Raw genomic sequence first — 15,739 nt, forward strand, 5'->3', positions numbered from 1 at the left:
CTAGGTATGTACAACTGCTGCTTCAACCTCTGTGACTGCTTGTGGATCTTTCAAGAGATTACAATTAGAATATTGTCTTTGTTTTATGGTTCCTTCAATTATTGCAAAGCCATACAGCTTTAAGGCACATTATTATTCTTTGTGCTGAGGCTGGTTTTTGATTTGGTCTGCACATCTCCTGCTATGAAGTATTATCTATGATGAACCACCTCACAGAACCAGGCCACTACATAGCATATGCTAATACCTATGGTGCCTTGAGAAGCCTTGAGGTATATTGAAGCACTTTGGGCCATGCTGCCCTAAGTCAATGTAAGCATTGCATCGCGGAAGGTTATTCAGACAGGTGCACTGTGAAGAAGGCAGTTTTTGCTGTGCATTCATAGGCAGGCTTAAATGACTGGTAGCTATTTCGGTACTGCTTGTAGCGACCTTTTTCCAAAAGCGTTGGCTGCGCTTCTTGCTAGTGAGCAGGCTGTGTGGTTTAAATTTTTTGTGCATTCTGCATGAACAGCCGATTCGTCATTTTGCTGCTTTTCCGCACAGCAATTGTCATTTTTAGAATGGCACCTTACAAGCATTGCTTTTTATAGGCAACATATCAAAATACCGTGGCCAAACAGCTTTTCTGTGCAAAAATGCAATTGGATGCATGCTCTGAAGGAATTTGTTATGAAAACGAGGCTGTTCTGAGTAATAAACAGGCAGGAAACCATGCGAGACATTTAATGTTGTTCAGGAAGGTTTTTGGATTTGGTATTGCAAGAAAACGGGAATCGAATTGTTTTCCCTATTTTAGCCCACTGTGCATCCTTGAAGAACCTCAGGTGATCCAAATTAATCCAGAACCTTCCGTTATGGCATCTGTCGGCGCACACTTTTTGCTTTGGGATACGAAGCCCAAACACCATATAATTCCACAGCTACTATATGCTTTCCTGCCTTCCCTTTATGGAATATTAAGTTGCTCAGATAAGTGAACATACTTGCTAAATGCCACCTGCTATATTTTTATACTCCTAGCTATTTCGCTTTCATGATTCAACTCTGCAGTCATAATGCTCTCACAATTTTCAGTAATCTGCTGCTTATTATGCACTCCTCTTTCCTTGCCGGGGTGCATATGACTGAGTTTTCTTCATGTTAAATTGTAGCCCCACGATTAAAAGCTTTGCATGTTTAAGTCCTCAGCCCTGTCCTAGAGCTCCTCCCGAGACATTTAGCAGGGCAGCTTCTTGAACAAATCCGAAGGGGTCCAAACGTCAACTGTAAATTTTTATCTCTAGCTCTTCCCAGTGAAATGCACAGATTACTGGGAGGCTTAGCGCGGAATAGACAAGAACAAGAGAGGCACACAGGGCGAGAAGCCTCCCAGTAATCATGTCTTGCCAACTAGCCCAGAACTCTACTTTGCTCAAGTGCACAGAATACTGCTTTTAAACATGCAGTTAATAGCATTGAAGAGGTGTGCGCCAACTTGCCCAGTACCTTTTCCGATAGGTCTTTTTCTGTCATCATGCTGTATTGCTCACCTTGATTTTCAATTCCCTCAACGCTCATTGCAAACAAGTTTTATTCAAGACAGGCAGACACTCAGACACATCATAAAATTATTATATCCTGTGCTATCAGCAAATGGTGTCAATATAAACTATTACTATTTGCTGTTTTAGGTGTGGCTGTTTGCAAAATATTGTAGTCTTGTACTGTCAGGAATGTTCAGGTAGTTAAAACTGAAATTCACTGGTGCCGATGTTTGAAGAAAAACATTTTATATACATATTACTGAAGAGGCCAGAAATAAAGCATAAATATTGCACTTTGATATTTTGGTAACTTTAATTCTCTCATCTATACTGTCTGCAGCTTTTGTGCCACTAGATATTCTGAGAGCAAAGGGTTAGTATTGGCACAGCCTCCTTTATACTCTGTGCCTGTCAACGCGCCGCGCGAACAATACAGCGGCGCCGTCGAGTAAAGTTGCGCGGTCCCCTCGCTGAGGGCACCGCTGACGTAGGGGTAGAGCAGCACGGGTCGCACAGGTACGAATGTCGGCGCGGGGCGGGAGCGCTGTTATTCGCTAGCGGGATAACTGTTCCTAAGCATGAGTCGTGCATACTCAGCATATTTACTTGTAAGGCCGACATCCACTAAGCATAACAAGTGATCATGATACTTGGTAGGCAATAACACCAACGCTATATGACATTTTATGTCAGGCAGTTTCAAGAAATTGCACATGGCTCGAAAAACTGCATGACTGCTCCGTTAGAGTCAATGGTAATAGAAAAATTGCAATGCGAGTCTACGCTGAAATTTAACAAAATTTAAGAAGAAGGGCACCATCATTTATTTACACATTTCACAACAGCAATTGTGCTTCAAGAGTACCATGTAGAAGTGGTGTGATGAATAGCTGCCACAAGTAGGGAAAAAAGTTCACGGTGACTGCTGTCACTGATAGCACTTCAGAAGCCAGCTTGATTTACAGATGATTGGAACAACTGCATCGCAGTATGCCATTGAGATCTGTAAAGAGAACAATTTTGGTATCAGCTGTTACTTTCAATGATTCAGCGTGTCGTACAAACGTTTTTTTTTTTTTTTAACTAGAAAAACAAGGAAATACAAATATACGCGTTGCATCTTTCTGTTTCGATCACTCCGAAATAATCGTCACAATAGGCAAAGCTCGTGTTTTTATTTTTTCACAGAATTGCGCAGTTAGCGAAACAAAAATACTGCGCTGGAGCACATGTAACATACCACGCTGACGAGCTAACCAGGGGGGAAGTTCGCATCGCAGTCCAGAAAATACACGTGCACATTTAATATTGTTATTACCTTACTGACGCGTAATAAACACACTTCTGGTGCTGTCATTATTTCTCACAGGCCTTAATGCAGTTGAGTGCGAGAAGGGAAACTAATATAGGCTTTGCAAGATTTGGTTTAACTCACTTTAAAGTAGTCATCTTCACAATAGGTAAATCTTGTGTTTCTATTTTATCACAAATTTTCGTAATTAGCGTATACTGCAAAAAAAAGCTTAGCAGGAGCACACTAACACACTACGCAGACGAGCTAGGCAGGGAAGCAATTAGCATTGCAGTCCAGAAAGCACAGGTGTGCATCTAACATTACTATTGCAGTATTGACGCTTAATAAACACATTGGTGCTGTCACTATTTTTTACAAGCCTCAAAGCAGCTGAATACTACGCAGCGATCGCCGGAAGGACAAAGCAAAGCTGGCACTTACCAGTTGGTGCAATGCGGTATTCCTGCAGCACCCGAAGGCAGAGAAAAGTAGAAGCATGACATTGCACACAGCAGAACAGTCCACGAAACAGCGAGACAGCAGCAGCGCGTGGCTTACGGACCGCTTTGCAACACAGCTCACCCGGCACACTCACGGTGCACCCAGCACTCGCCTGGCGAAGGTGACCCTACGTCGCTGTCGCCATCTTTCGGCAGCCAGAGGCGTAACTTGTCAACGGAGGAGGAGCGGTGGCGACGGCCGTGGAGCGCGGAGTTGACAGGCACAGAGTATATAAAGGAGGCTATGGTATTGGCCTACTGTCTTTCTTTTTTTTAACCCTAATACAAATCGGTGTTTACTGGTTATATTTACCATGTGTAAAGCAGTGTGTGCCTTTCCACACCTTACACTGCCATGCACGAAGTGTTACTAGTGAACAGGTCACACAACAAAAAGGGACATTGTATCATTTGTTAGTTCTAGTGCCTTTCTACACCATGTCTTCTGTCATCCAAAACCACAGCTTTCTGGAAAGTCCATTCCTTCCACGTTCCTTGTCAATCTACTGCACGTGGGTAAAGCATAGCATTCAGTTCAGTTCAGTCGTTCAGTCGTGTCCGACTCTTCGTGACCCTATGGACCATGTCACGCCACGCTTTCCGGTCTTTCACTGTCTTCCTAACATCACATAACTTCATCTGCAGTGCCTCGAGGATGCCATCTAACCATCGTGTTCGCTGCCTGCCCCTTCTCCGGCCACCCTCAACCTTTCCCAACATCAAATCTTTCTCCAGCGACTCCTGTCTTCTCATCAGATGACCAAAGTAGCTGAACTTTAACTTTAGAATTTGACCCTCCAATGAGCAGTCAGGGTTTATGGTCGACAATATCGACTGAAAGTATAGCATTGCGAGTATGAAAAGTAAAATTCTGAATTTGTTTTTCAGAAGACCTGCCTTTCTTTAGTACTGCCATTCTTTACTTTTGAGCAATGCTTCGCCATATGTAAATATTTTTCCTTTTTGTAGCGAGTACCTCGACCAGATCGCCTCCACAGAAGCGACGCCGCACGGCAGAGGCCAAATTCAAAAAAGTGCTGCAGAGCATGCAGCACAGGAATCGAGTTTTTGACAGCCCAGGTTGATCTGCAGTTTCAGAGACAGAAAGAACGGCTAGAAGTTGAGCAAACACACACTCAAGATCTACTGCAAGGTGTGTCCAACACCTTTCTACAAGGTACACAAGCCTTAATGGCACAGTTGTTTTCACAGCAGGCAAGACTATTAGCAACAGCACTGCAACGTCCACCCAGCTTCCCACAATTTGCATCACCACAACACTTTCAGAATGTCACAACACAGCACCAACAACAAACAAATCATGCACCAACTTCCAATGCCACCACCAGCCACCAACGCACAAAAACGCTTAAGAATGAGGTGCATCACATTATTGACACAGTTTGATCTAGCTCAACACTTGTGGGTAGGTGCTGTCTTTGCAAAAAATAACTGAACAGCTGAATCTGCTGGGCCAAGCTCAAGGTTGAGCAGCGGCGCTGCAGTACCCAGCACTGGCTTTGCTGTACTTTCCAGTTAAAACTATAAACTGTCTCATGTAAGCTTTTGCCCTTGCTCAGCTTGAAAGGCAAGAAATTGCACATCACACTTGTTATTTGCTTATCATCCAAAGAAGGAGAGCAAGAGTGGAGGGGCCCAAGTCAGCCAGGTTACACTTGTAGCAAGGGATCAAGGACCAGTGCTGGGGGGCGCAGCAAGCGGCTACTTGGCTTCGAGCTTGTTTCACCGGGAAACAGAGCTGTTCAGTAGTGTTTTTCAACGATGGGACCGTGATGTGTAATATAAATAAACAGAACTGAAGTGCAATATGTTCAGAATTTAAATTTGAGCGCGGCCCCCTAGCCTCAAGCTTCTTTCGGCAGTAAACACAGCTGCTCAGTTACTTTTGGCAACTGTGGCAATGATGTGCAATATAAATATAAACAAGTTAAGTGCAATATAGTCACAATTTAAATTTGTTACACATTAACCACACGAAAGCCAGTTTCATTTATTTTCAACCCTACAGTTAACCTACTTCCAGAAACTTCCTCATGGTGTCCTATATGTTTTTCATTGTACTTATCTTCCTCTAGCATTGCGTTTTCTCGGTATTGTTCCCGACTAGAGAGTGAGTTCTAACCTGCCCATTTCATTTCCACCTACAATTACATTTCAAATTAGCATATTGACGTACGTATTTCCTGGTAAATATATTGTGGTCAATATATTTTTCCTTGCTTCATATTTAGTCTCATGACACTCTTTTGTTGATGTCTTATTAGTACCCAAGACCAAGTTCTTTCAACATCTCAGTTCCTAATTTTTTGACATTGACTGTTTATAAGATTTTGCATTTTTATGACACCTTCTTTTTGGTTGGTGTCTTTAGTGAACGATATTTATGCATGCTTCTTTTTATTGCCTAACCAGACTGGCGCCAAACTGTGATGTGTTTGTTTTTCCTGGCTGTTTCCTGTTTTTATTTTCTCGAAACCCCATTCAAAGTTCTGTATGTGGTTGTTGAAATAAATCTCAATAAAGAAGAGAACTTCCATTTGAAAATTTGCTGGATTATGTATTCCTTGCTGAATGCATGCATGACAGGGCTCCTCAAGATAGCAAAAATGCTGGTATTATTAGTAAGTTATTCTGCTCAAAGTGTAAAAGGTAATAACACTTTAATATGAGGTAGGTGATGTATTACATGTTAAAAAAGAAAAATGGCTTTAAGTGCAAAAGATGATAAAACACTGACACAGAGCAGGTGCTAACTGCCGAGTGGAGTTTTCAAGGCATGCTCTGTGTGATGCCTGAACATTACAGCATACAAGTCGTGCCTTGAGGTATTAGGCAGCATGCAAATCGAATTGGTAGCTCACACCTACCCTTTCTTGTTGTGCTCATCATTCCAGTCTTTTGCACACACACAAAAGAAACGATTTTCTGCTGAATGCAGTTAAGAAAGGCTGCTTGTACGAATCAGAAAATTTCGAGCGAGGTAGTTGCTAAGGCAGTCCCTTATTTGCTGTGTGCTCGCATAAGGCCTGCTGACTGGCTGCGGGAAATATTCTGTTTCAATTGACGAAACAATGGCACCTCAGGAGTCTTCATACGACTCTGAATGCTGTTCACAAAAGTTGTGCAGCATACAAACTGTGAGGGCAATGGTAGGCACAAACTTGTAACTTATGTCTGCGCTTCAGCAAAACACGCCAACGCCCCTTTAACCTGCCAAATGCCGGTTCCACAGCATTCCTACCAGTGCTGTGGTAGAAATGGAACGACCCCGCTTCTTTTGATAGCCTCCCTTATAGCCTTTCAAGATCCAGGGCAACGGCGGGTATGCAGGGTCGGCAAGAAGCATGAAAGGAAGAAGTTTTCCCTCAAAGAGACGGTTGCCCTTTGGCATCAGCTGGTCACTGCTCTTGTACAGTTTTGCATTTTAAGCGCGGTGGAGTCATGTTCGCTGCCTGGCGCAAGGCATAAAATGCAGCGAAACCTGAGGTCACAAAAATAGGGTACACTTAGAGTCAAATCAGCTGTTGAAGGCTATCATTTGCACCATCTTATTAACTGATGGAGCACTGCTGCAAAGTCAAAATAGTCAGTTCGTATCACTTTCAGTGGCTCAACAGGAAAGCAAACCTAGCATGCAAAGTAATGTCACAAAAGTAAGGAGTTGAGGAACGTCCTGAAAAAAAGGAAACAGGCTCCGAACTATTCTAATTTAACAGAAGTAGTACACGCGCAAGATGGTGCATAGCTTTTGAAAGGCCGAATGGCACAAAAAAGACAGAAAGCCAGGAGTCCTGCTTCTTTCTTGGCTTTCCAGGTGTCTTTTTAGTGCTATTATTCCTTTCAAAACAATGCTAGGTTGCATTTGATAAATTTGGTGGTACCAGGGGCATATTTCCAGCGGGCTTACAATATATCAGTATCATGATGTGCATACATTGGTGCAGCTAAGGTTTTTTTTTTTTCGTTTAACTGTGTTCGATGCAGACTAATACTGTTAATCTTACTGTACTGCAGCCGTCCATGTAATTGCACATGTTCCATAGAAGTATTGAGGTAGTTGCTATTATACTCTTAATGGTCATAGAGCTAAGATGACGCAAACGGCAAGCCATACTAGGTACGTTGAGCTCCTTTCTGCATCTGTTTGTGCTTTACTTGACCTAAGTGCAAATTATAAATACACAGCATTTCTCAAGATTTTTGCTATTTCAAAACAAAAAAACAGGAATAAAAGTAGTTGACAAACGGAACCATGCAGGAAATGTGCAGAATTCGCTGTTTTTAAAGGCAACACTGTCAGCAATGGACGTCCCAAAGTTTAAATGAACTACGATACATTCGTTATCATGATAGTTAATCACAATAATCATACTTTGTGAGGGTTGCTATCAAACAATGTCTTGTTTGAAAATTCACTGTGGCTCTTTTTGTACATCAACATGACCACTAAATACCTAGCTTGAAAGAGTACTGATTGCACAAAGCAAAACCAGCATGATTCGATATCATTTTCCAGAAGCTTTGAGTCAATGTTAATTGTGTGCTACCAGCAAACAGGCTTTTACTCCCAGTAATGAATGAAAAAATGCACTTACATGCCACGGTCGTCCACAACTGCCTGCATGTTGTATGATGCTCAAATTTTGCGATTGATAAAATCTCTATAGCCTTTTCTAGGAGCAGTGATAGGTATGCGGGTGCCATCGATGGCACCGCATATCTGTGGGATGTGGCACTGTTTGCTAAAATTTCTAGACATTACTGCAGCCTCTTCACTTGTAGGCATGTAGATGTATTGTTTGGCGAGATGCCTTTTTACAGTGCTGCAGAAAAGGTACACGAATTTCTGTACAGTGCTTTTGTGGACTCCAAACTGGTTTGCCACTACCCTGTACTCACAGCAGCTAGCCAGTTTGTACAGGGCAATGGCAATCCGCCTGTCAACAGGCACTGGCTCTCGGACAAAATTGCTCTCCGGCGACATGAATGGAGCAAGGGCGGCAACCAATTCACAAAAATTTGCCCTTGACATTCCGAAATTTTGTTTCCATTCACTGTCATCAAAGTTATTGCATACAATGTTATCCCACCAATCAGCGCTCCTTTTTTTTTGTGCCATGGTTTCCAGTCCTGCAAGATGCATAATGTTACCAGTTAGCGCAATTTTTACAACCCTTTCCCAAATATGCTGAAAACGGACTGTAGTGCGCGGCATCACAGCCATAATCCTAAATTAGTGGCCCAAAGTGTTTCTAGAGCAGTACGCCTAGTTATGTCCCCATGCCGCAGAAGGTACTGACCAGCAAAAGAATATTGCTTCATTTTGAATATAATTTTAATATTCACTTCTACCTATATATACCTCGAGAAGCATTTGTCAAAGAGCAGTAATATATACTGAATGCGTGTGACGAAGCGCCATAAAATAAAAACGCGATATTCGCTGATGCAAGGCGAAGGCCGGCATATGTCCGCCTTGCGCGTACGCGCGGGGTTCGACGTGCCATCGAGAAATGTTTGCAAGGTTTTGGTCCCTCACGCATAGATTAAGGTACGGCTGAGGCGACCAAAGACCTCTTTCCAGGAATTTCACCCGAAAAAAGCCGAGCACCAAGTCGAGCAAAACCTTGTGAATTCGTTAAAGAGAAAAGAAACTGTGTGAAATTGGCGGTTCTGAGATAAACACAGGACCGGACTGCGATGCGAACGCTCTGATCGTTAGTCCACCGCATCACGCTGTTAGTTAGTAGTAGGATAGGATAGGATAGGATAGGATAGGATAGGATAGGATAGGATAGGATAGGATAGGATAGGATAGGATAGGATAGGATAGGATAGGATAGGATAGGAAATACGTTAATTTCTCTAGGAAGGTCTTGTGCTAGTAGCAGAAGAGGTCCATCTTCCGTCTTCTCACAGGGTCGGTGCCCCTATTACAGGGCTCCGCTGAGCTTAGCTGCTCGCTGGGCGTGCTGGATCAGACCTAGTTGGCAACCCAGATCGCCGCTGGAGAGCCGGCTCTCCCACTGTTCCGCACTCGGGTCTTTACGAAAACTATCGTTATTTCTACATTGCCACGTGATGTGCTATAACGAAGGTTTGCTACCACACCATGGGCAGGTGTCCAGATATTGTGACAGGTAAATTGTGCTTAGGATATGCAGCAAGCAGATCAATTAAAGGGAAATGAGGGTGCTCGTTATAATACATGAAGGAAAGAAGCCAACAGTCGGTAAGGCGAAGGAAAGCGTTAAGGATCGCACTTTATGTGTTTTTTTTTTGCAGGTTAGGGAATGGTTAGGGAATGTTCCTGTCTGCAGTCTTCGCCAGTACACTGCCTCTTGTTGTTTTAGATCCCGATGAGGCGGCAGACAGCGGATCCGCACCCCTTTATAGTAGTTCAGAATGTCTGAGTACGTAGGGCCGACTCGCTCGGGTAGATCGTCCGACTGGGATAAAGCTCGGCTCGTGTACCCTCGAGCTACCTCGTCGGCGCGTTCGTTCCCCGCTATGTCGGTGTGTCCTGGCACCCAGTAGATGTTGTGTGTGACGTTTGATGGGGTCGCGCTCTGGAGGAGCCTGAGCGCGGCGCGACCTATGCGGCCGTTCATATTGTTACGTGGCAAGGTTAGTGCACGAAGGTTAGTCCAGGATGACGCAGTACACAAAGCACAGAATCACAGCAGCGTTAACCTTCTTCTAGCACTGAACGTTGCTGCCACTTTGTCGTCTTCTGTGTTACTCCTTCTGATCGTCTTCTTTTACGTCCTGCGATGCAGGGCATATATGTCACATTACTCCCCCCCCCCCCCCCAAAGCACAGTCCCGGTGCGCACTAGGACGAACTACTGGAGGGCTAGTAGGGCTTCATTCTGGCGACATGAACAATCTCGGTGCGTGGCACAGAGGACTGTCGCGGCGGATGTACAGGGGCAACTTCGTATGTCACAGGAGTGACTGGCCGTAAAACACGGTAGGGTCCTGCGTAGCATGGCAAAAGCTTCTCGCACAGCCCAACTTTATGAGCGGGAGTCCAGAGCAAGACGAGAGAGCCCGAAGAGTAGTGTAAATCCCGGTGGCGAGAATCATGGCGCCGTTTTTGAGAATTTTGGGAGGAGGCCAGTCGTCGGCGAGCAATAACACGGGCTGCGTCAGCTCGGGAGATGGCGTCACGAACGTAGCAACTGGCGTTAGCGGTGGGAGGCAATACGCTGTCAAAAGGTAGGGGAGGGTCGCGGCCGTACAGAAGATAAAACGGTGAGTAGCCCATTGTGTCGTGACGAGAGGAATTGTACGCGAACGTTACAAACGGCAAATTAATATCCCAGTCACGGTGATCATCCGAGACATACATAGAGAGCATGTCCGTGAGCGTGCGGTTGAGGCGTTCGGTGAGGCCGCTCGTTTGTGGATGGTAAGCGGTGGTAAAATAGTGCTTAATGGAGCAGTACCGAAGAATTTCATCCACTACTCGAGCAAGAAAGCAACGGCCACGGTCAGTGAGCAGCTGGCGTGGAGCACCATGGAGCAGGATGACGTCATGGAGAAGAAACGCAGCCACATCAGTTGCACAGCTGGTGGGTATCGCTCAGGTGACAGCGTAGCGCGTAGTATAATCCGTGGCCACTGCAATCCATTTATTCCCCGACGCAGAAAGTGGGAAAGGCCCGAGGAGGTCAAGGCCAACTCGGGAAAACGGGTCTACTGGGATGTCGATCGGCTGCAGGAATCCAGCAGGCATAGCCGAGGGCTTCTGTCGCTGACACCGGTCACAAGAAGTAACGTAACGACGAACAGAGCGATAGAGACCTGGCCAAAAGAAGCGGCGGCGGACGCTATCGTACGTACGAGATACGCCAAGATGACCCGCTGTGGGTGCGTCGTGCAGCTGTTGAAGAACGGTGGTACGCAGGTGTTCGGGAACTACGAGCAGAAGCTCGGCGCCATCTGGTCGCATATTCCGTCGGTATAAGGTGCTGTTGTTGAGCACAAACAGAGCAAGGGTAGCATCAAGGTGTTCAGTGCTGAGGCGATTGATTATGCTGCAAAGCTTCGGATCTAAGCGCTGCTCATGGGGAATGTTTGAAAGGTCAGAGATGGCCAATACATATGTGTCATCGTCGCACTCGCTCGCAGGTGGGGGATCTACCGGGTTGCGGGACAGGCAATCGGCGTCAGCGTGCAGCCGGCCAGACTTGTGAACGACAGAAAAAGTGTATTCCTGAAGGCGGAGGGCCCAACGGCCTAGGCGGCCAGTAGGGTCCTTCAGCGTAGAAAGCCAGCATAAGGCGTGGTGGTCGGTGATGACGGAGAACGGGCGGCCAAACAAGTAAGGGCGAAACTTTGTAATGGCCCACACGAGGGCTAAGCACTCACGTTCTGTGATCGAGTAATTTCGTTCAGCCGCAGAAAGGAGGCGACTGGCATAAGCAATGACGCGAGTGCGACCCATCTGCTGCTGGGCGAGTATGGCACCAATACCGTGACCACTGGCGTCGGTGCGTACCTCCGTAGGTGCCGAAGGATTGAAGTGTGCCAGGACGGGCGGGTCGGTGAAGGCTGCAATGAGCGCAGAAAAGGCTTGGGATTGTTCTTTGTCCCAGCAAAATGGAGCGTCGTTCTTCAAAAGATTGGTGAGTGGACGAGCCGTCTCCGCAAAGTTAGGTACAAACCGCCGAAAATAGGAGCAAAGCCCAATAAAACTACGCACGTCACTGGTACAACGGGGTGTAGGAAATGCACTTACAGCACGTATTTTGTCTGGATCGGGTTGAACGCCACGGGCGTCTACCACGTGACCGAGCACCTTGAGTTCACGTCGGCCGAAGCTACATTTCTTCGAGTTCAGCTAAAGGCCAGCTCTTCGGAAGACGCCAAGAATGGCATCAAGGCGATGGCTCTCGAATGTAGAAGAAAATACAATGACGTCATCGAGATAACACAAGCACGTCGTCCATTTCAAGCCGCGCAGGAGAGAGTTCATCATGCGCTCGAATGTGGCGGGCGCATTACACAGGCCGAAAGGCATCACCTTGAATTGATGCAGGCCATCGGGAGTGACGAAGGCGGTCTTCTCTCGGTCCCGTTCGTCGACTGCGATCTGCCAATAACCAGACCGAAGATCAATGGAAGAGAAATAGCTGGCACCGTGTAAGCAGTCGAGGGCATCATCTATCCTGGGGAGCGGGTAAACGTCTTTCTTTGTAATTTTGTTGAGGTGTCGGTAATCAACGCAGAATCTCCAGGTATTGTCCTTCTTTTTAACAAGCACGACAGGCGACGCCCAGGGACTGCTCGAAGGCTCTATAATGTTTTTTGCTAACATCTTGTCCACTTCATCTTGTATGACGCGTCGTTCAGAAATGGCGACTCGATAAGGTCTTCTGTGAATTGGGCGGGCGTCTCCGGTGTCGATACGATGTGTAACGAGGGACGTTTGTCCTAAGGGGCGGTCACCAAAATCGAAAATATCGCTGTACGAATTCAGAAGACTCGTAAGTGCTGTAGCACGGTCAGGGCGCAAATTAGATGCAACCATTCCTGATATGCGGGCCTCCAGAGATGGGGACGGTGCAGGTCGTGGACACTTTAGCAGTAGGGTCAGGCAAAAGAGCGGCAACTGTGGCGTCAGACAGTGGGGTCAGTTCGGCGAGAGTAATGCCCTCAGGAAGAACGTGCACAAAAAGGCCGAAGTTCAAGACTGGAATATAAGCGTTGTTATTTTCTACGTGCACGATGTTATGAGGGAGAACGATTCTACGCTGCAGTGTCACGTCGGTTATGGGGCAAACAACGTAGGCGCCATCAGGAACGGAGGGGAAAGGCGACATGAGCACATACACTGCAGCTTCTGGTGGCAGACGAGTAAATGTAGAGGAGCGGAGACGGAGCGTTGAGGTATCAGAGGCCTGTTTGTCAGGACAGAGTGGCAGGTCCAGATGAAGCAGCGTTAACCTTCTTCTTCTTCTTCCTTGATATTTGGCACATACCCACGAAGGGGGATTGGCCAGGGTTCAGTGCGGACTGCCAAATGTCCTACACAAACTGAATTAGTGTAATAAAGTAATTGACAACTAAACAAAAACAAAAGGTTTAAGATCACAAAAGTTATTGAATGAAAAAATGTGATGCAAAAATTTGTAGTTTTGTAAATTTTGAATGCAATTAGCAGGGGAATCTTCTAGCACTGAACGTTGCTGCCACTTTGTCGTCTTCTGTGTTACTCCTTCTGATCGTCTTCTTTTACGTCCTGCGATGCAGGGCATATATGTCACAATATTGTTACGGCACGTTTCTCTCGAATTAATTAGTAGTAAATAAAATACAGCAGAGTGGATTCCCGCACTGCGGTACGCGTACTGCATTTGTTTTTTTTTTTTGTTTTTTTTTTTTGTCTGCTGCTACTGTTGAAACGCATAGCTACCAGGATTGCTGAACATATGTTGCTTGATTCTTTCGGCACACCACATACGAAGACTAAAAACAGGCGTAGAAAAATGGTTACTAACCATGCAAAACGGCGACCTGGCGGTGAGCGAGGCTCGGCTATGCGACGTGATGGTTCGTATATGTTGACAACGAGCCCGGGGCCGAAACATCACGACAGATACAAGTATGTTATGCACACTTATCCACGACACGAAGATAGTCATGAAATAAAGTTGGTGAAGGGACAGGAAAATGATTAAGATAGAAGCAGACGACGCAGCCGTCGCGAAAGCGCCGGAAAGCTTCGGCCAGAAAAGCGAACCGGGAGCTTGCACGATAACTACTTGTCCCGACGCTAGGCGCCGCTGCGATACTTACTTGCTAGGAAGCGAGATCATGTAGACATCGACAGGGTCGAGTAAGTGGTGACGTCGCTTACTCGACTCTGCACTGTCGAGTCCATGTATACAGGGCTCAAGAGGTCGAACAACTCGTCACCATTCGTACAAAAACTTTCGTCCCACCCATTTGGTTTGTTTGGTTTGTGGGGTTCCATGCCCCACAGCGACTCAGGCTATGAGAGACGCCGTAGTGGAGGGCTCCGGAAATTTAGACCACCTGGAGTTCTTTAGCGCGCACTGACATCACACAGCACACGGGCGCCTGACTTTTTGCCGCCACCGAAAAGCGGCCGCCGAGGCCGGGATTCAATCCCGCATCTTTGGGAACAGTAGTCGAGCGCCTTAACCACTGCGCCATCCCGGCGGGGTCCACCCATTTGACGCAGAAGCATAAGGTTCGGAGTGATATCAAACGATTCAGCTTGGTACGGAGCACGAAATGACTGCGACTAGTTCATTCAGAGCCTAGTGCATGCTAGGGACTCAAATCGGCGACATTTCTCATCGCAATCCGTACCTCCCAGTAACATTTGTACGCCGCGCGCCAGCTGCAGTGGAGAGGAGTCCAGGAAGCCGGCATACGAATGGCGTTTTTAGGATGGTTAAAAATTAAAGGCGCAATATGTGTCGCACTTCTGGGTGGACGGCTGAACCGAGCCACGAACGAAGGGAATATAGACCGTTTTACCTAAAGCAAGCAGCTGGATAGCAAGCAAGCAAGAAAACAAAAGTCACAAAATTCACTGGACACTCCCCTTAAGGGGTTAGTGATTAGGAGGGTAGCAAAATGCTTTTACGCAAACGAGAATCCGGTAGGAGATCCACGGACGGGAGCCATTAACGATGCCATGTCGTACTCCTAAACGCGGAGCTTATGTGTGCCTTTTTTTTTTCTCTCTTATTATTTCGAGCAGTTAGATAGGGAGCACTTGCCACTTGCGGGATGGGGCTCTGGATATGCTACAGAAGGCAGTTTGCAGCCATTTTCATCTTTCTGTACCGCGCCTCCTTCTCGCACTATTGCATACAGCTTGTTTAGGCAGCTTTCTTTACTCTGCCTTAGAAACACTGCTGCAAAGGACCCCGGGATCAGCTAGTAGGTAACGCATGGCTAGCCGACCACCTTAAATGACTTCCATAAAGAGGGTGAGGTCGGTGCAGGCACTGTCATTCTCCTGCTCCTTTTAAGAAATGCGGTGATGATCGCTCAAAAGCTTTCTTGTGCCTCATCACACTATTTTGATGCATCGCTATTCGGCATTTCTTGGTTGTTCCAGGCATGGGACAAGGTCAAGAAACGCCGGTTTCGCTGTCACCCGTTGATGGCCAAGCAACGCTTCCGCGCAGCGTTAGAGAAGATGCGCTTCGGCCGCCTCAGTGCCTGGAAACATCGGAGGGCCGGGAAGAATCTACTGCTGCGGAGATTCCCCAAAGAAGACTTTGGTACGTTTTCTTTGCTCTGCTGCCGTTGCTTGCTTTGGTAGCAGGCTGCGCTAGACCGATGCCTCCTCTATTTGTAGAGCGCAGCTCTGTCCAGCTCCATGGGGCGCCTGACGGCGCGCCTACGCG

General features: G+C 46.5%; 1 protein-coding gene across 1 annotated transcript in view; it reads left to right on the forward strand.

The window, feature by feature from the left end:
* LOC146200227 (uncharacterized) overlaps positions 1-15,739 on the forward strand; it is a 134,598-nt gene that overhangs the window by 102,392 nt on the left and 16,467 nt on the right. Inside the window, exon 3 of the mRNA XM_084592894.1 lies at positions 15,448-15,613. Within this exon, the coding sequence (XP_084449020.1) occupies positions 15,448-15,613 (166 nt within the window). The remainder of the gene's footprint in view (positions 1-15,447; positions 15,614-15,739) is intronic.

Source organism: Amblyomma maculatum, chromosome 2 (assembly GCF_055883805.1).
Source record: "Amblyomma maculatum isolate TAMU_Amacu chromosome 2, ASM5588380v1, whole genome shotgun sequence".
NCBI lineage: Eukaryota > Metazoa > Arthropoda > Arachnida > Ixodida > Ixodidae > Amblyomma > Amblyomma maculatum.